At 40.9% G+C, this 19,932-nt stretch overlaps 1 protein-coding gene across 2 annotated transcripts in view; it reads left to right on the top strand.

The window, feature by feature from the left end:
• The window catches only part of sema4gb (sema domain, immunoglobulin domain (Ig), transmembrane domain (TM) and short cytoplasmic domain, (semaphorin) 4Gb), a 34,968-nt gene extending 17,015 nt beyond the window's left edge, over positions 1-17,953 (top strand). Inside the window, exons 1-14 of one of the 2 annotated variants that reach the window (XM_072666935.1) lie at positions 2,024-2,112; positions 2,192-2,343; positions 2,442-2,504; positions 3,963-4,061; positions 4,193-4,283; positions 4,768-4,881; positions 6,277-6,431; positions 9,814-9,989; positions 12,009-12,147; positions 12,362-12,584; positions 12,973-13,088; positions 13,696-13,850; positions 14,001-14,062; positions 15,319-17,953. In XM_072666935.1, the coding sequence (XP_072523036.1) occupies positions 2,106-2,112; positions 2,192-2,343; positions 2,442-2,504; positions 3,963-4,061; positions 4,193-4,283; positions 4,768-4,881; positions 6,277-6,431; positions 9,814-9,989; positions 12,009-12,147; positions 12,362-12,584; positions 12,973-13,088; positions 13,696-13,850; positions 14,001-14,062; positions 15,319-16,298 (2,532 nt within the window). In that variant the 5' untranslated portion in view covers positions 2,024-2,105 and the 3' untranslated portion in view covers positions 16,299-17,953. Of the gene's footprint in view, positions 1-2,023; positions 2,113-2,191; positions 2,344-2,441; positions 2,505-3,962; positions 4,062-4,192; positions 4,284-4,767; positions 4,882-6,276; positions 6,432-9,813; positions 9,990-12,008; positions 12,148-12,361; positions 12,585-12,972; positions 13,089-13,695; positions 13,851-14,000; positions 14,063-15,318 lie in introns of those variants that run through there. The other variant, XM_072666934.1, reaches the window with a different exon arrangement.
• The last annotated feature ends 1,979 nt before the right edge of the window (positions 17,954-19,932 follow it).

The raw sequence follows: 19,932 nt of genomic DNA, 5'->3' as shown, positions 1-19,932 counted from the left end.
GATAATAAAGGAATATGTAAAGAACTGAGTCCCACTAGTAAAGTATTCATGAAGAGCACAGCAGTATACGGTTGGTTCAAATCTCCACTGGATGTTATCCATCTGACTGTGCATCATATAAGACTGTTTCACAATGCCTACCTTGGAAGAGTGGAAATATGAATTGAAGTAGAGCTTTCACTGTTGATTATATTGGTTATCAGGGCATTGACTGAAAATTATTTGATTAACCATCAATTAAGCTTTTAGAAAATACCCTACAATAAAACCAACAATTAAAAAACACACAAGACAAAAAACCCTAAAACCATATGTTCCTTCTAACTATGGTCAGTCCTATTCTGATGGGCACTTGTGGGTTGCATGGACAACAATACCCAATACATGACCAATGTATTTGTTCTTCCCTGGGTAACCTGGGTGGTCTTAATCTTGGGTACTGGTCACATAAGCAGTATCCTCCAAAATTGAAAGGCTTACATAAGCTGTGTTTGAAAATGTGGCCTATTCACAAGCCCCTACATGCGAAAATCCAGATCACTATATAGAGCACTGTTATAGGGAACAGAATATAACAAGGTAGTGAACGACTTTAGACATATCCTTATGTGTGTGAGTTCACTGCTGAGAATGGCAGTGTTCCTTAGAGAAGCTGTATGCAAATCTTAAATGCACAATGAATATTTCATGTCCACTAGGGTGCATCATTTGTAAACTTCGTGTTGTGGTTTAGGGGATGTTAAAGCGCACTGAAAATTCTGCATGTTTTCAAACACCACTACAAAATGGTGAAATCTTAAAGTGGTGCACTAAATAGTGAATAGGGCACGGTTTCAGACACAGCTATGCTTTGTTGTTTAACAAAGCTATGTGTTCCCCACTGTTCCCTCCGTTCAGTCAGAGGAACTCAGCATGCGAAAGCTAACTAGTAAGCTAAAGTAAACCCAAACCGCATAACCAAAAGCTAGCAAACTTTTAGTTTTGTGTCTGTTTTTCCAACCGTTTGTTTGCTCTTTTGTTGTTAAAAGGTCTGTCCATCTGTCTATCCAACCATTTTTCCGTATCTATTCATTCGTCCAACTGGCTATGCCAGCATTCTGTATTCCCTGGTGCACACCCAGCACTACAGCAAGTCTGACCTTCTCTAAGGCGTCTTCAAGAAAAAAATGCTGCACTTTGCAGATTGGACTTTCACACGGTACTGTATATAGCCCGCAGTACTGTGGGAAAGTTCAATTCACTGATGGAACAACAGTCTTAGAGAAGAACTTTAGAGAAGATGGAAAGATGTCTTTGTCCAAGAATGAACCTTTAAACATTGTAAAGAAAAGAGTTTTGAAATTATGGTAGAAAATTTTGTCCAACAGTCCAACAGCCATAACATTAGTACCACTGAGAGGTGAAGGAAAGAACATGATGTGTTGAAAGCAGGTAAAATGGACAACTGTAAGGGTCAGAATGTGATGGCTAGGTCTTGTAGGGTGTTCCTACCACTGTGATTAAAATAAGGGCAACTGGTGGACGGGCAACGTGGTTATGGAACCCCAAGGTTTATTGATATACATTGGAAAAGGTCTTTTGATTTATGTGACAGATTTATATTTATAATTTTATACACACATACCTCTGAATTACAATGCTAAGGTACAGTGCTACCGTGTGTAACCACTGTGTATCCTCTGTCTTGCTTTTATTGATTAATCATAGGCCCATTGTAAGCAGGGCGAAACGTCCTTTTTATCTCAGCGCTCCCTTCATATTATTCTTCTCTCTTCCATTTCAGCCGTGGCTCAGCGCTGCTGGCAGTAATGAGTGTGGGATGAAAAGATAAAGGGAGAACGTGGCAAAAAGATTTAAAGATGAACATGAGTCAGCTTTAATGCAGATTAGCCTTCTTCTCCTCCCTCCGCATTATCTCTGCTCTTCCTCCCCCTTCTGGTTATGCTTTTGGAGCCCTGCCCAGCTTTTTTTCCCTCCCTTGGAGAATCCATTTCATCCTCCTTTCATAGATTCGTCGATTTCACTGTTTGATCAGCTGTGGCACAGATTGCATTTTTTTCATTCATCTCTGAGAAACTTCTCCCCGGAGTTCTGACTGCAGACCAATGGGATGCAAGTATGCCGTTGTGCTGTTGACACCATTTGGCCATGTGTGTCCTTGTTTTCTAACTGGGTCTCTGGCTGTTTGCAGGGCTTCTGGGATGTAATCGTTTCCAGGGTTTGGCTGTCAACTACAGCACTCTGCTGCTGGAGGATGGAGCTGGGATGCTTTATGTGGGAGCCAGAGAGGCCCTATATGCACTGGATTTGTCTAATATCTCTGTTCCGCGGAACAACACTTCTGTGAGTACCACCAACATTCAATCTGATGGTTTTCCTTCTTCTCCACTGCTTTGAGATGGCTTGCTTGGTAATGCGGATTGTTTGTGTACTCAAAACAGATGGATTGGGCCGCATCTGCAGAGCAGAAGAGACAGTGCTTAACCAAAGGAAGAGATAATCAGGTATAACCTTGTTCCTGCACAGAGCTGAGCTGGACTGAATGTCTCCCCCCTGGAGGTTCTCCTCTATTAGCTAGGATCTCTTTAAATATCAGCTGTACCTGGGGCAGCTCAGTTTGGTTCTATAAAGCACATAGCTTTATAGTCTTTCACTTCTTTCTGACTGTTGACCTTAAAACCTTTTTTCGAATTATGACATTTTTATTAAACTCTCATGTCACTATAATGAAATGCTGTTACTACTAAACAGATTGTTACTAAACCCAAAACACAGTACAGTGTTTTAAAGGGCCCACGTCATTTAACTCCATAAACATAATCAAGGCCCAGTCCAAAAGGGATTTACATCCATTTAGCATACTATAGCATTAGCCTAGCAACCACCTAGCAACACTATTGCCCACAGCAAGCCAGGTACACCACTTGATATACCATAGCAACCACCTAGCAAAAACAGTTTCTCAGCAACAGCCTAGCAACTCCCTGGAGGTGGGAACCACTTAAGCCGCACAAACATGTTGTGTTTCCTTTAGAAAAATACTCTTCTAGTTTTGAATCAAGCCATTTGGGAACAGTGAGGATCATGGCAAGAGAAAATATCTTAAATCTAATTTAAATGTTCCCTTTTTTTTTCATGAAATTTTTGGAAAGGTTCATTTACAAAGCTTGTATCTCCATTACTCACATGTGAATCTGCCAGTTGTTCTATACATTGTATCAGCATTTCATGATGAATGGACCAAAAGTAGTGCACCAAAATGACCTGGAATCATTTTACACTGACGTCTAAGCTAAGAAGGTTTTTACCTGTAAAGCTGCCTTTTTGGAGATATGAGATTTTGGCGTGACATGATAAGAATACCAAACCTATTTCTACATGTATTCAAAGCTCTAATGTATTCAAAGTGCAAACATGTTACTCCACTCCACGTATTTCAAATAATGAAGCTTGAAAGATTTTACACAATCACTCTGACATAAAACTAAATATTTAGATTTAGGTTTTTATAACATCATGATGAGAAATATATAATATTGGCTACATTTAAGATACTCTCACTTGTCTTTAGTTCAATTTTATTTAATTTAACTTTGTCATTATATTAATACAGGCTTGTACAGTATAATGAAACACTGTTCAGTGCAGAATAGGTAGGACATACAATAGTGCAAGGACAATAGACAAAACACGAGACAGGGTTGTTAGGGGATGGTCAGGCAACAGACCCAAGTGCAGAGAGGACAACCTGTAAGGACAACTCTTAAGTGATGTAAGGAATGTGATGTGGGTGTTTTTGTGCACTGGCTCCCACCACCAGGTCCAACACCCTAGATGTGAAAGCATTGCTCCTATTCAAGTGCCAATATATATCTCTTGTTAGCTATAGCTTGCTTTTTTTTCTTTCTTTTTTTAAGATTTTGTATTTGTGGAGTAATTTTTTCCCTGTTGTCCTGCCACAGACAGAATGCTACAATTACATCCGGTTCCTCGATCGATACAATGAGACTCACCTCTACACCTGCGGCACTCACGCTTTCCGACCTCGCTGTGCATACATTGTAAGATTTTCAGCTCACTAGTCTAATATGAGTTAAAGCAGGCTCAATGTGAAACCCCTTTGATTGAGTTCAGCACATTTATGATATATATTATATGATCTGAGAGGACTGCTGTGTGCTGTGCTTGTCAGGATGCTGAGCGCTTCAGCTTTGTGCGTTTTGAGGAGGGCCGGGAGAAGTGTCCCTATGACCCAACCAAGGGTTACACTGGCCTCATTGTCGGTAAGCACTCACTAATGCTGGAACACAGAATGGCAGAACTACACTGTAAATGTAATGTTTTGATCAGATAGTGTGGGTGGTGTGAGTGTGGGCGAATGAAACTCAAGGACATAAACAAGTTCTTTAATACTTTCATATATATATATATATATATATATAATCTGAGTTAATTACATCCCACTCTTTTCATTTCTTCTTTGTCCTCTCTCTCTTTTCTCCAAGCTGAAACCCAAGCAATCAATTAAGAATTACAGTGGCATGTAACAAAGCAAGCAATCAAGCAACAATCATCCACTTTTAGTTTTCATTAAAGTAAAATAAATATGAATTACTAATTATGTGCAAAACAAATCATTCTGTCCCACAGTCTGTCTGGTAAACAACTACCTACCCCTCATATATTCTAGACAACGCATGTGTGAAATAAGGGAATGTAAGAGCGATATACTGAGGTGTACTGTTCTGTATTTGTTCTCATTCTCAGATGGTGAAATGTACTCGGCCTCTCAGTATGAGTTCCGCAGCTCGCCTGACATCCGCCGGAACTTCCCCTTCCCGAACCTGAGGACAGAAGAAACTCCAACAAGATGGCTTCTAGGTGGGACATTAGTCAGTAAAAAATATTTAGGGGCATTTTATACCCCTGGTTGGTGTAATGCAACAGACACCACTGCCTGCAAGGGAGCTACCACAGCATGTGGGAGACCAGGGTTTGATTCCTGGTCTGGGTTACTATGCTGCACTACACCAATAAGAGTCCTTGGGCAAGACTCCTAACACTACATTGGCCCACCTCTGTAATACAAGTAACCTTGTTCTGGATAAGAGCGTCAGCTAAATGCCATACATGTAAATGTATACCTTTAAAGCTGCCACATAATGCATTTATTCATTATTTCTGAACAGTGTAAATTGTTCTTTAATGCCTAAATAGGAGGTGTGTGACTGAAAAATGCTCAGATGTGGATTTACAACCCTGTGATTTAAAATGTTTTTTTTTAGCTAGTTTCTCTTAATGGTGGCCTTGTGAACATTTGATGAGCTCTGCTCTGATTGGATGGAGAAGAACATAGCATAGCATGGTGTAGCTTTGTTTTTAGCACTGTAACAAGAACATTGCAGTTGTTCCAAATTTTCCAGAGTGTTACTGAATAGTGCTAATATCCTGTCCTGCAGCGTGCGGTTAGCTAGCTAAAGAGATGGTAAAACCTGGTAAAAATGGTAAAAATACTGTATTCTATCAAAGCAGTCATTGCATTTTACTTAGTCACAACTTTTGTTGTGGAAAGGCTTTGACTAGTGGGCTGGTTTGTATGTACATTTGGCGGATGAGTCTAGACTGAAATGTAACAGTTTTGGAGGGTTGGAATTGGTCTGGTTTACAGCCACTTTTTACAGTTTGGTTATTCTGAATATTCTTTTCAATGAAGAGACAACGATGTGTCACTTCCATGTACAGAACTCTCATTATTAATCTATACCAAGGTGAATAGAGTTTTCCTTTCTAGGACACCTTTGAAGAAAAGAGTTGAAGAGTTAGTTATTAAGTAGTACACTCCTAAAACAACACCTCAGAGTTATTCAGTCTAATACCTTTCTGCTCAATCTGTATTGTTCACTTAATTACTACATACAACTGTTCTACAATTCTACACACACAATTCTCTGTACATACAGTGTACACACATAGAACCCAGCCAGTGGAGATACAGATACTGAAGCAACTGCCCATTGGCATTAAAATGATTATCTGTGATCATCACCTTTGCAATGCCACACTATCCAACAGAGTTTAGGATAAGAATTTCTGGGTTATTCCTTTAAGTTGCTCCTCCCACAGTGTGGGTGGTATGTCCACAGAAAAATCCCATACTTTTAAAATGCACCATACACAGTTACTGTGGTCATTGTCCTACCAAAGCAATAATGTCTTTAAGACATAATTCTTTTGTTATTGTCTGCGTGGCAGCTTAGCCCTTTGTGTTTTCTGCAGAGGCGGACTTTGTTGGCTCAGCGTTATTGAGAGAGAGCATCAACAGCTCCATTGGGGACGATGACAAACTTTACTTCTTCTTCACGGAGAGAAACACAGAGCAGAGCCCCTACTCCAGTCAGACCAGAGTGGCCAGAGTGGCCAGGATCTGCAAGGTAAAGGCCTGATGGTAGCCCTAAGGCTACTATCGAGTTTAGTTGACTCATAATTATTAATGGGCTTAGTGTTTTTGCCATGTGATGCAACCGTATATGTGGGAAGGTGTATTACAGTTTAAAATTGCCAGAATGTGCTCAGATATCTCATAGTTTGTGTCCATGTCAGTCCATGTGCCACCAATGTTTGACTGCTCTCCTTTCTGCCTGTCTTCCTGGGGGTTCTGCAGTGTACCTCTGTTGCCAGGCAGGGTAGACCCACCCCCAGTCCCTTAGCACACACACACACTACACCCCCTACTCTAATCTCATCTCATTTAGCATGCCTCCCGCGCCCACCCTGCCACTACGCCCCAGTATTTGCTCCATCAAATCTCCTAAATCAGCAGCCTCCTCAGCTCTGGCTGTGTTTTATTAATCTCCATTATTTCGCCTCTATACTCACTCTGCTGCGTAGACTTCACATGTCAGGGAAGCAGGTCAGGTCCCTCACTGGCTGGCTTGGCAAGTGAGGAGTGCAGAGGAGCTCCAGAACAAAGTAGGCCAGACCATGGAAGCACACAGCAAGCACAACCACACACACACACACACACACATGCATGCACCAAACATTTCTCACTAGGTGCCCAGAAACATGAAATTTACATTTGCAGAAGGTGACTTGTGGAAGTTTCCCAGCAGTAATAGTGGAATCAATTTTACATAAACCTGCCCACCACAGACCCCACAAAACACATCTAGCCTGCACTGGTACACACCCATCCCCTATTTCCTTATGTTTTTCATTATAGGCAGACCATTATGTGGTTTCATTGTCATTGCGGTCCACTTGAGCACATTTTAAAGTCGCTTACCATAATTGCATAAACCACATAGAGGCAGAGTCCCTGAATGTGTGACTGGAAGACACCAGGGTTCCTTTATCAGAGATTCCTTGTTAGATTTCTTGTCTCCACTAGATATCACATTCACGCATCACATGATAGCCTGAGTGCTCTGTTGAGGGAATGTGAAGTGACACTGTGATTAGCCATCAGGACATAGTGTTTCCCCCAGGCTTCTGCTGGAATCTAATGGGTTCTGTTTTAGGAGCGGGCTGTTGTCAGCTCATTTAGGACAGAGCTTCACAACATAATGTCCATAACACAAACTTAATATTTCATTTAGAGTGCTTAACCCATCAGGAGACTTACTTGCCAGCCATTCTTATGGGATTATGTGCAAATTGTGGAAAAAGAAGTTTGATGGGGAAATGTGTGGGAGGAAGTAAATCCAGGAAAAACGTTTGTTTTAAAATTACTGCATGAATTTTCTATAACCCTTCAAGCAGCCTATGGCCTGCTGGCCGGCCGAAAGTGTTATTACAAACTTCTATTATCAAAAAATAGCCCTGCAAGTTTGTGCAGAAGTCCCTGTAGGTACTAAGTAATAGACCATAGTGTGTACTAAGCCTTTCTGCGTTTCATATTTAAGTTAAACCTTGGATTATTACCTTACCCTTACCCTTACCACGTATTTTGCCTTTCAGAAGAGCTAGTTTGGGATTATGAGACAAAAGTGAATACTTCATTAGGTACTTTAGGTGTGTGTTATTCATCTTTGTTCATTCTTAGTCCATGTGCCTTCGATATTATTGATTATGAACAGTACTCTGTAATGTAGTGGAAGAGTTCCCCGCTGGGCAGCGAACTGCAGGTAATCACAATGATGGATGACCAGTGTTGTTCTTAATTGCTTGTTGTTTTATTTCTTACTTCCTCGCTCCATGAAGTGTTTTTTATTCCTAAAAAAAAACAATTCACTTCTTTCTAATTGATGATTTATTTCTATGGGGGCACAAACGCAGCATAATAATGTTCAAACATTTATAAAGTAGAAGCACACCATTGCACAGTAGTACATTGGATTTCAGCTTCTCCATTTAACCCATCTGTGGCAGGGAAAACATACACTGTTGTTCTGTGAATTATATTGTACTATGCATTTTAGGCTGAACAGGAGAGATGTTAGTGACTCTAGCTGATTATGCAGACAACAGCTTCTGTGATCAGCCTATAGATCGAGCAGCGCTCTGAACAGCTTCCCAGATCAATGCATCAATGCCAAGTATTCTACCGAGACATTGTTACCCTTAAAAACAAAGAACAGAGGTCACAGATAGACACCACATGCATCATATTGACGCCATGCCTGTCATAATGAAGTCATCACAAGCATTATGCTGTTACGTCTGCCAATAATCCTCCCCCATCTTCACATAGTTTGTTAAAGTCACGGGTAACATCGTCATAGGTAATACCTACAGCAAAACCAACAATCACTCCCCCTACTGTTAGAACAAGCTGACTCAGAAACTACTAAAGACGTACAGTTAGATAATGTGGTTAATAAAGTTGTACAAGGGGGTTTAACCAACTTTTCTGTGGCAGTTTGAATGGCCGGCAGCACTTTTGTAGTCTTTATCCTTCTCACAGCTGTGGGGGCAGAAGAATTATGTTGCATTGGACAGCTCAAGCAAGCTCAGAGCAGGCTCAGTCCTATGTAAACAGCCCAGATGGTATCCCCTCATGACTGCTCAAGGGATATAGCCAACCCCCTTTCAAATGCAGCCCACAGAGATGCTGAGGGAGTCTCCAGAAGGAAACATGAGTAGTGGTAGGCAACATTTAGTACCGCAGGTAGAGGCTGTTAGGAAGATCCAAAGCACTACTGGTTCCTGAACAGAAAAGCTTGTTCAAGTGAGACTTTATTGGTACGCTCATCAACATCTGTTTTAGTCATGACTTTTCTGCTCAGGTATGCAAATACTTGTGCAAGGCCTCTCTTTCGATTGAGACTCCATTAAGCAGTGAAGAGTTCATTTGTGAAACCTTGAGAAGAACATGTATTCAGTCATACGCTCATTAGCAGCGATTTGTACTCCCCGAAGGATTTCGGCACGAAGCTAAAGTCTTTCTGTAAACCTTCCAGTGTGAACCAGAGCAAGAGAGGGGTGGCGGAGGATGAGGAGAGAGATACTAAAGCTCTCTGCAGTCCCTACCGCCGCTAAGCTCGGCACACTGAGATGTAATTAGAGTGAATCTACTTACGCAGGCACAGTGTAAACCTACGCATTTACTCTCACCCCCGCTTTTAAAAGATGTTTGTCTCCAGCCCAAGCAGTATATCTCCTGGTAGTCAGGGCTCTCTCTCTCTCTCTCTCTCTCTCTCTCTCTGTCTCTCTCTCTCTCTTTCTCATCTTAACAGTTCTTTTTCAATGTGGCACTTAATCGTTTTACAATTGTTTTTATATTACAATAATAACTTTCTATAGTTTGAGAGAAGCCTTTGGTTTTGGGTGTTAGAGGTTTCCAAATGTTAATGATCTCATCTGTATCTAAAGGGGGACATCGGAGGTCAGAGGACTCTGCAGAGGAAATGGACCTCCTTTTTGAAGGCTCGGCTCGTGTGCTCTGTTCCTGAATATGAGTTGCAGTTTAACATCCTGCGCAGTGTGTTTGTACTGGAAGGACCTACTGTACACGACAACACCTTCTGGGGTGTGTTTGGGCTGGAATGGTAAGAAGAATGCAGGACATGTAACTGGAAAATTGGAAATATTTATGGAACACTTTCTTCCATACATTTTTTATACATTTTTTAAACATCTTGATTTAGTATGTAAAACACTTAAAGTTTCAGTCTACACATGGAAACTAAGCTGCAAAAACTGCAGAATGAATTCATTGTTTTTGTGATGTCACAAGACCCAATGCTCATTAATGCCCAATCCACATTCCTAATTTCTGTTTTTAACATTGCATATTCATTCTTTTTGACAAAACTTTGAAGTCTCAGAAGCAGAGCTAAGCTAAAACATGCAGTAGTTTAGCTCCATCCATTTACATGGAGGTTAAAAGGAGCACTTCAACTGCAGCCAATCAACAGAGGTCGTTTACATATTTTAATCCAAAAGGCACAGTATAATCAACTGAAGAGTAATAAAGAGAAGTTCCTCTCTGAAATATAGTTTTGGTACATAAACTTACACAAACATTATAAGTCAATACCAAAAAAGCCATTCTCATAAAACATTTAATAAATCTGATAATACACTGTGATGTATTCCACTTATATGATGAAATATCTCAGAATCATTTTAGTGTTTTCCTTTTTGATACAGGTACATGAAAACATTCATTAGAGCCAAATTCCAGAGGGTATAGAAAGAGATATTTTCTGCTCCAGTTTATTATCTCATTAAAATGATGAGAACAGAAGCAACATTAATCTGCTAACATGTGACTGACCTTTGGATTCCTAGACTATGGTTTTTATGACTGAAAAAAAAACTTTAAGGAAAATGACTTAGCGAGACTTACATTAGCTATTCCCAGCAGCTTGCCTCCCTACGCACAGACACACAGTGGAACAGTGGAATAGAGGGCAGAAGGCCAAGACTGGAGCTGGCAGATGTGTAGGTGTGTGTTAGAAAGAAGCGCGAGTGAGAGTCTGCAGCATCAATTTGTCCTTCTTACTGTACGAGGCTCTGAGAGAGGCTTAATCTCTTCTTTTCATGTTACAACAGGCATACAGGACAGAGCATCTACATCCAAAATCCACTGTGGTAAAAGGCTGTGGTGGGATGAGAAATTGTTAAAGCAGCATAATGTAGCATTCTTACCTTAAAATAGCAGCTTTAAAATCATGTTGATGCTCCACTGACTTGGAATAGGGAGAGTAGCGCCACTATCGTCGCTACTTTTGGCTCGGTACACCAGAAACGGCACTATGTAACTTTATAGAAGTGGGCAGGGAAATGCTTGTGAGTCATATTTGTGTAAAATCTGGTAGTATTGCTCTACCGCATCAGTCCACATGCTTCTTTCCCTTTCAATGGCGGTTCTGTATCTTGCAGCTTATAAAATCGATTTAAAACATGTCCTTTAGTGGTGGCTCAAAGTGGGAATTCCACTTCCCGACTGTAGAGGGAGCCCTTGCCAAAAATGGCAAGTCTCACATAATGCTGCTTTAACCAAGCTGCTTGTCTTTCTTTTTACTGGGGGACAGTGCATATGAGTGCAGGCCTTATTCAAAAAGTAGTCTGGGCAAGTCACTGTAGTGTGCAATGTGCGGGGCTAAACTGCTAAAGTCTGAATAGGTGGATATATGTAATTTTTTTGTGCATCACAGTTCATTTAAAATGGGCTGCTTTTGCTGTTTAGCTTCTATATATTGGCAGTGTCAACTTGATAATGGACAGTGTATTTTTAATAAAAGTGAGGAACAAGTGTGCTTCTGTGATATGGGTGCTTTAAACATTTATGTAAAGCAGTGTCACATTTCAGGGTACTGAGATCCTTCTAATACACCCAACCCCAGTCTACCCTACACCTTTTACACACAAACACACCTTTTATAGCACATTACTCACTGGGGCTTGCCATTGGCATGGAAATTCTACGATAGTGGCAGTTAGAGTGGCAACCTGGAAGTGTTTATTCAGTGTCGAATGATTAATCAGAAATGCTTGTGTGTGCCACCTCTCTCTCTCTCTCTCTCTCTCTCTCTCTCTTTCTCTCTCTCTCTCTCTCTCAGGAAAAATGTTAAAGCATCTGCAGTCTGTCAGTACTCTCTCAAAGATGTGCAGGCTGCATTTGATGGGCCCTACATGGAACTCCAAGACTCTAAATGGAGGGAATATACTGGGAAAGTCCCAGACCTCAGACCCGGCTCAGTGAGTCTGCTGCTTAATATGTTTCAGACCTAAACTGAAATTAGAACATTAGAGCAGGCCATGAACTCTCCATCCTGTGGAGATGCAGAACTCAGAAACTGGGTAACACCCTCATTTATTGGGGACAGCAGATGTCACTTGTTCTGTCTCACAGTGTTCAGTATACAGCATTACAATCTCTCTCTTTCTCTTTTTTCCACTCTCTTCTCTGAAGTGCATAACTGATCAGCACAGGGCTCAGCTCATAAATACGTCACGTGACCTTCCGGATAGCGCACTCATGTTTGTTCGGCGACACCCTTTGATGGCCAGACAAATCCAGCCAATAGGAGGGCGACCCCTACTGTTCAAAAAGAGCGTGGACTACACCAGGATAGCTGTTCATAAAGTCACTGCCCTGGATGGGAAAAGCTACAGAATGCTCTTCATGGGAACAGGTGCTTTAGCTTTTCCACTCTTTATGCTATGTGCATTGTAGATTATAACTACAGCATCCAAAGTTCAGTACTGTAGCTTTAGTGTGCTGCTGTAAAAACTGACTTTCCCCGTGGAATAAATAAAGTGATCTATCTATCTATCTATCTATCTATCTATCTATCTATCTCTCTCTCTCTCTCTCTCTCTCTCTCTTTCTCTCTCTCTCTCTCTCTCTCTCTCTCTCTCTATATATATATATATATATATATATATAGATAGATAGATAGATAGATAGATACATGGATAGATTTGCACATCTAAAAGTATTAGTATTACATTAAATACACTGATAAGATGGACCTCACCTTAACGTGTGTATTTGTGAATGTACACACTATGCAAGTACAGATGACGGCTGGCTGCATAAAGCTGTAGAGGTCGGAGATCGAGTGCACATCATTGAGGAGCTTCAGCTGTTTAAGGAGCCACAACCCATAACCAACATGGTTATTTCACATAAACAGGTAAACTTTGCCTTAAAAATATTTGTTCACAGCTCAGTTACAGCCATTCTGAAAAATTATAATTCAGTTTAACATAGTAGTTGGTGTCCCAATATGATGTAATTTTCAACATGTGCCTTGTGTTGGCATGTTAATGTTGGCATTTTCAGTTTATTAATTTAAAATTATAACTATAATATGTCATAATAATGCACTACCCAAAATGTAGCCACAATTAAATAGGTTATCCACAAGCTTTTCCTCCTTGTAATTAATTTTGTAAGTGAATTGGGAGTGGTACATCCACTGGAGGAGTGATCTGTCCTCATTGTGGGCCTGTTTGATTAATTTCTATTGTACTTCATGCAGTATAATCAGTATGATATCTGTGCATATTAAATGTAGAGGCTTGTGTTGAACCATATGATACTCTGTATTGTTCCACTGCTAATAGTTACCCATATGCCCGGGGTGATGAATCAAGGGGTGGAATCCAATACAGTTTGCTGATTTTCCTCCTCTAACACACTTACCAAACCTCTAGGCCCTCCAGGACTGGAGCTCCCCACCCCTGCCATGTGCATGTACACCTAAGTCTTACTGGTGTTAATCTTATTTTGGCTAACAGAAGAGCGTATACGTCAGTGCTGCCTCTGGAGTGGTACAGGTGCCACTGTCTGCCTGTGCTCGCTACACCTCATGCTACAACTGTGTGTTCGCCCGAGACCCACTGTGTGGCTGGGATGGAAGACAGTGTGTTGAAATATCATCCTACCCTGATCAGTAAGGGTCTATACTATTTTATTACCACTGTAAGCATGAGCACACAAATAAGTCATTGCTGTCATAAAGTTGTTGTGCTTATTCCACTCCATATGAAATGTACAGTATGCATACAGACATAACAGGAACTGCTGTCTGTGTCTTTTTCAGATCTAACATAACTCAAGATGTGCAGATGGGTAACAGAGGGTGTGATGACATCACAGCTGATGGTGTGTATCCTAGGTTATAATAATATGATACAAGAAGTTGGTCCACCCAGACAGTTTTGAAGACCACAGATTAAAAATAACACTGATGATTTTTTTTTTGATGACTGTAATGTGAAGAGCCTTTTAAAGTATAATTTAAAGGTTCTTCAACAGGGCTGCTGTATTTGTGGTCCAATTCGACCCATGTGGACATTTGAGATGGCCCACTAGAAAATTATCCTAACCCCATCCTCTCAACCAATAAGAACAATGAGACTTATACACTGGTCTCCTTACAGCTCAGTCTTTCTTTTCACACAATAAAACCAGCACTGGCAGAATAAAGAAACATGTTCTGTGACCATGTGACCAAGTGCCATGTGACCAAGTGCCACAACATTTTCCCACTACTGCTACATTTACTACTACATTTATGTTGAAGGTTTTTAAGTACTGCTTGTTATACTGTGTTTGGGCCTTTTTACAATAAATATGCTGTTGACTTCTCGAACAATACATGGATATGACCCTAGTCATTTTTGCTGAGCTTGATATTGCACAGAAAAAGGTGAAAAAGAGTCTATGGACAGATAGTGATACCCATTGTATAGGAAAAGAGTGCAATGTGTGCATTGACCAATACATCAAAATGTAGACTGCAGATTAACTGCCAAAGTTTACCAAACAAACACATTTGTAGCTTGTATTCCAATGCTAGACAAACAGTAACTGCTTTCACCTTGCAAGCACTGTGGAAAATATTCTGAAAATATGTTGTTAGTCTGTCATTTTTTTTTGACAAACAAAGCTGCTGTAAAATGTGTAAAACTAACAAGCCTTGTGGGGAAGCAGAGTAAAGATGCCAATAACAGGATATCACCACAGCAATTATGACATTTTAGATGGAATTCCGAACCCTAGGTAGTGAAACTGCATAGGGAGTAGTAATGGTTTATCACTACACAGGTTGACAATAAAGTTTACCCAGTCATTGCATGTCTTCTGGGTTAAAACAGCTGGCGTGTTATCTAAGAGAATCACAAGCAGTACAACAAAATGTAAGCACGGCACAAACCTGTTTTATGTCAATAAACCATATTAATTCCCATATTAAATACACAATATGATACTGCAGATGGCTGCAGGTCATTAGTTTGCTAGTTGTAGTTAAAAAAGTGACTAGCAAGCTAAAGGTGTGGTCAGGGACACGGGTCAGGTCAGCTGACCTTTCAACAGTCCTTTAGTACAGTATTAATATTTCTGTGTTTATCTGACAGGTTTGGTGTCCCATCGCACTCGCTCTGTGATGGCAGGAGACGACATACTCTTGCAGTGTGAACTTCACTCCAACCTGGCAGCTCCGCGCTGGACACTGAATGGTGAGCAGTTGCAGGGTTACGCCACTGATACAGGCTACCGCACTGGCAATGATGGACTGCTCATCATCGGGGCTCAGAGCAGGCAGAGTGGTCATTACCGCTGTTATGCTGTGGAGAATGGTGTTTGGATTCCTGTCCGCAGCTACGTGGTGAGGGTGCAACCCCCACCTCCAGTTTCACCCCGTCTACCATCTGATCCAACTGCCCTACCGGAGAGTTTTTTCACCACGACCAGCGTAGTACCACTCACGCCCACTAGTGGTCCCACTGAGCAGCCTTTGCACTCTCCACCTGCTGCCCTGCCGTCTGGACCAGAGTTCCAAACCAATCGCCATATGGAGGCCATGTACATCTCTCTGGTGGCTGTTTTAGGTGGACTGTGTCTTGTGCTAACTGTGGTTCTACTGTATGTGAGCTTCTGTGCACACAGTGAACCTGCCGGCAGAAAGTACTCTCAGCAAGAGCTGACGATTCCTGCAGTCACAGAAAGAAAGCGAAGCTCTCACTTAGAGCTGAAGACCATCTCCAGCCACTGCAATGGAAGAGCCGACATGCGCGGTAGAGCGGCGTCAACAGATGGGGTGTTTCTGCAGATAGTTCCAGGGGAAGGCCAAGCCAGCCCCAGCAATGAGCCACCACCAGCACCTCCACTGCCCATGCCACCACCCCTGCCATCCACGGACTACACAAACGGCCTCTCAGCCACGCTGCCCAGCGTCTTAAGAAAGATGAATGGGAACAGTTACGTTCTCCTGAGGCAGGCGGACTCAGAGATGACCTCACCGCTGTACCATTCCTTCACAGAAGAGCTCAACAGAATCTTAGAGAAGAGGAAACACACACAGCTTGATGTTCAGCCAGACGAGAGCTCAGTGTAGCACCCTTCCTTCTCCTTATTACATGTAGCGGCCCCTTATGTTGGGAAGCTGTTTATTGGAGTAATATACCCATGGTGGTCGTGCTGTTTTTGCACTCTATCCTCATGTACACCTCCAGTGTATCTAAACTGAAGCTGTTGTGTATCATGATCGGGTTTTTTTTTTTATTGTGGACCTTGTGGAACCTAATGAGACTTATTAGTATTGTGAAAAAAACATATTTGTCTTATCTACAGGGTTCAGAGACTAGTTTGAGATCATATTCTCTAAGGACTGTTGGAAAACAGACTGGTTCCCGGAAGATGGACTCAAAGGCCCACAGTGTTACAGTCCAGAGTTTTAGACCCAGATGTTCTTATTTATATTTACAGTGTTTTGCATTCAGATGTTGAACAAAAAGCAATGCAAGTGCATTAATAATCAACATGGTGTTTATAGAAAAATGCAGTCGCATTAGCAAACAGGATTTTTCTTTGTAACATAGCACTGTATGTATATAACACCCATTTTTTGCAGTTGTAATTTCCTGTTCTGACCTACAAACATCACCTGTGATATAACAATTGCGAAACGCTTTTGACTTTTATTTTCTTTTTGGACTCAGTAAGGGTTTGTGAAGAGTTTGCAAAAGTTACATTAAATCATAGTTCACTTCATAAGAGTGGGAATTCTGTGAGAATATTTAGTGATTCGGACCAGGCCAGAAAGACAAAAAAAGACAGATCTTGGGTGCCAAAGAACTGGAGCAAACTCAGCAAGGATGAAACAGTTTTTCAATTCAGAAAAAGAGAATACTGTCAGTGTCCACAGAAATTCATAGGCACCATTTTTGAGGAGAACTGTTGTCAGTTATTTTAACAGCTTTGTCAAGACATGTCCAGAAGACATAAATGTGAGTGTGAGCGGTTATGCAAGTAACGAGAAAATATGATAACTGAGAGTAGAAAGAAGCCTTTTAAACACTCTTAGACTTTTCCCTTTACTTATTTTACTTCCCATGAGGCCTCTTTAAGCACAGTTCATATACACCCAAATGTAGCTAGAAATGAGTTATTTTCTGTAATACGTCTTGATCTGATGACAAGAAAAGTATTCATAACCATTCCAAAGAGCTTGAATATACCAAAAACAACATCCAATATCATTACACAAAGTATATAACCCACCACACATTTGTCCTTGAACAAACTTCACTGAATTATCTCCAGCAGCTTCGGTAATCTGGACAGGACAGCTATAGTGTTTCTGTAAGTGATGTACAGTATGCAGTAATGCACAATATGACTTGTTATGTTACTGGCAGTAAAACTGGCCTGCGGTAAATGTTGAATCAGCTTTAGCACACCTGTCCCTAGTGGCTGTCTCCACTGGGCTGATGCATTTGTCACTGCATAGCTGACAGGAACAGCAGTGCTTAACTTTTTCAGTACAGCAGCAAGACTGGAACCGAACATATGACCCACTGAGCTGCTGACTCAACACAACATACTGCATTTTATGATTATTGGATTTTTTTTTCTTCCTTATTGTTTCCATTTTCCATTCTGTCATTTCATAGCCATTATCTCACTTCATGTTCCCCTTTACTTGCAATGTTTTATTTTAGGAGTATCAGCTGTTTTCTTAATTAAAAATACCCTACAGGCTCAAAATCATCCAGACACCCTTTCTAAATAGTGAGTTCAGCAGGTGTACCTATTGCCAACACTGACATGCTTTGTTTTAAATAATAAAACACCATGGTATTAAACAGGTAAAAGCCCATATACATAGATGGCACACAAATACAATGTTAATCAGTTTGCCACTGCCACTGTTGGGCAAATATGCACCACTTGGGTAGTCGATCAGGTGCTTCAGCATATTGCACAAAATCTCTCTCCCTAAGAAACAATGAAGAATTTGGTGCTGAGGTGGTGGTATGGGGGGCCCTCCAAATGAAAATCTGCTTAGGGTCCCATAAAAGCTGGGGCTGGCCCTGAAACCTCCCTATTAATACTCTTAATGTTAGACAAAAAACACTAAACGAGAAAATGTCTGCATACATTTGGACACATAGACTAGTGAGCATACCAAAGTTCTACCGTTACTATGAAGCTCTCCACACCCTCTGCCAGCAGCAGAGCACCTGTTTATGTGTTTGAAGGGTCTTGCAGATGAAATGGTTAAGCTAGCCAAACACAGATGAGAAGAAACTCATTTCTGATGCACTGTTAGAGAACATAGTGCAGTAGTCTCATATTAAAGTGGTATGCTTACAGTGGTAATAGAAGACGTAGTCCCGTCATTCCCCATATGACAAATCAGAAGTGTAAACTTCTAGTATAATGTTGCTTTCTGTGCAGCAGCGCATGCTTACAGGAAACAGCTAGTTTTCAGTCAATTTTTGTCTTGTTAATCAGTTTTTGTGTCTTCCCTGCCTGAGAGGTTATACAGCGCTAGAGTTGTGGTATAATCACATTAATACATTCAAGGTCGAGCTAAACAGTGGACATGGCCACATGCTGATCGTCGGCCCCGTACTTACGACAGCAATACAGCGTCATCAACCGGAGGGAATTTTAGCTGATTTCTTGATTATGTTGTGTTTTTGATATGTGAGTTAACTATATTTACTCTGGATAGCAACACAACAACTTTTTTGAAACTCCTATTACATGTAGCGGCTCCTTATGTTGGAAAGCTGTTTACTGGAATGAAAGACCCATGGTGGCCATGCTGTTTCTGCACTCATCCAGTGTATCTAAACTGAAGCTGTTGTGTATCATGATCGGGTTTTTTATTGTGGACCTTGTGGAACCTAATAAGACTCAATAATATTGTTAAAAACATATTTGTCCTATCTACAGAAATCAGAGACTAGTTCGAGATGATACTCTCTAAGGACTGTTGGAAAACAGACTGGTTCCCAGAAGACGAACTTAAAGGCCCACGGTGTTACAGTCCAGTGTTTTAGACCCAGACGTTCTTATTTATATTTATAGTGTTTTGCACTCAGACGTTGAGAGCAAAAAGCAATGCAAATGCTCAAACTTTTGAAAGAAACAAGGTAATTCAGTCATTTGATCTATATAAATATACTACACGGGTGGGCGGACACTCTGGTCGCTGCTCTCAGTGACTTTGGTTTCCATGACAACAGCGGTACTGCAGCTTTATCCCTACAGCCAAAGTCCCTCACACCTCTCACAGTACAGCACTCCCTCTGCCGTGGTACTGCGTAATTACTTGGCCCAGCTCACTCACATAGTACTACTACAAGATGAAACCATTTAACATGGTGATTTCTTGAGGTAATTAGAAATTGTAAATAATATCCTAATTTCAAAACTTAAACACAAGAAAAAAAACTCACATTATTTACAGGATACTTTATATTGAAAATACGGATATGACATTGATTTGTTGTCTCATATCTGAATTAAACCATGTGGAATTACTGCAATGATGAAATATGTGTTTTTCTGACTGGGATACATTTCTAGTCAGGAGATACAATTGCTTATAAAAATCATAAGCATTTAGTGCTAAAAGCCAACACCATTATCCACACAGATGTGCACGCTGGAATCATGGAGGGTGGATGTGGTGGCCAAACAAGTTTATTCACTTTTCAATTTTTATATTTTCATAT

Source organism: Salminus brasiliensis, chromosome 22 (genome assembly GCF_030463535.1).
Source record: "Salminus brasiliensis chromosome 22, fSalBra1.hap2, whole genome shotgun sequence".
Taxonomy (NCBI): Eukaryota; Metazoa; Chordata; class Actinopteri; order Characiformes; family Bryconidae; genus Salminus; species Salminus brasiliensis.
Note: the sequence above shows the minus strand (reverse complement) of the source record. Positions and strands in the feature narration are given on the sequence as shown.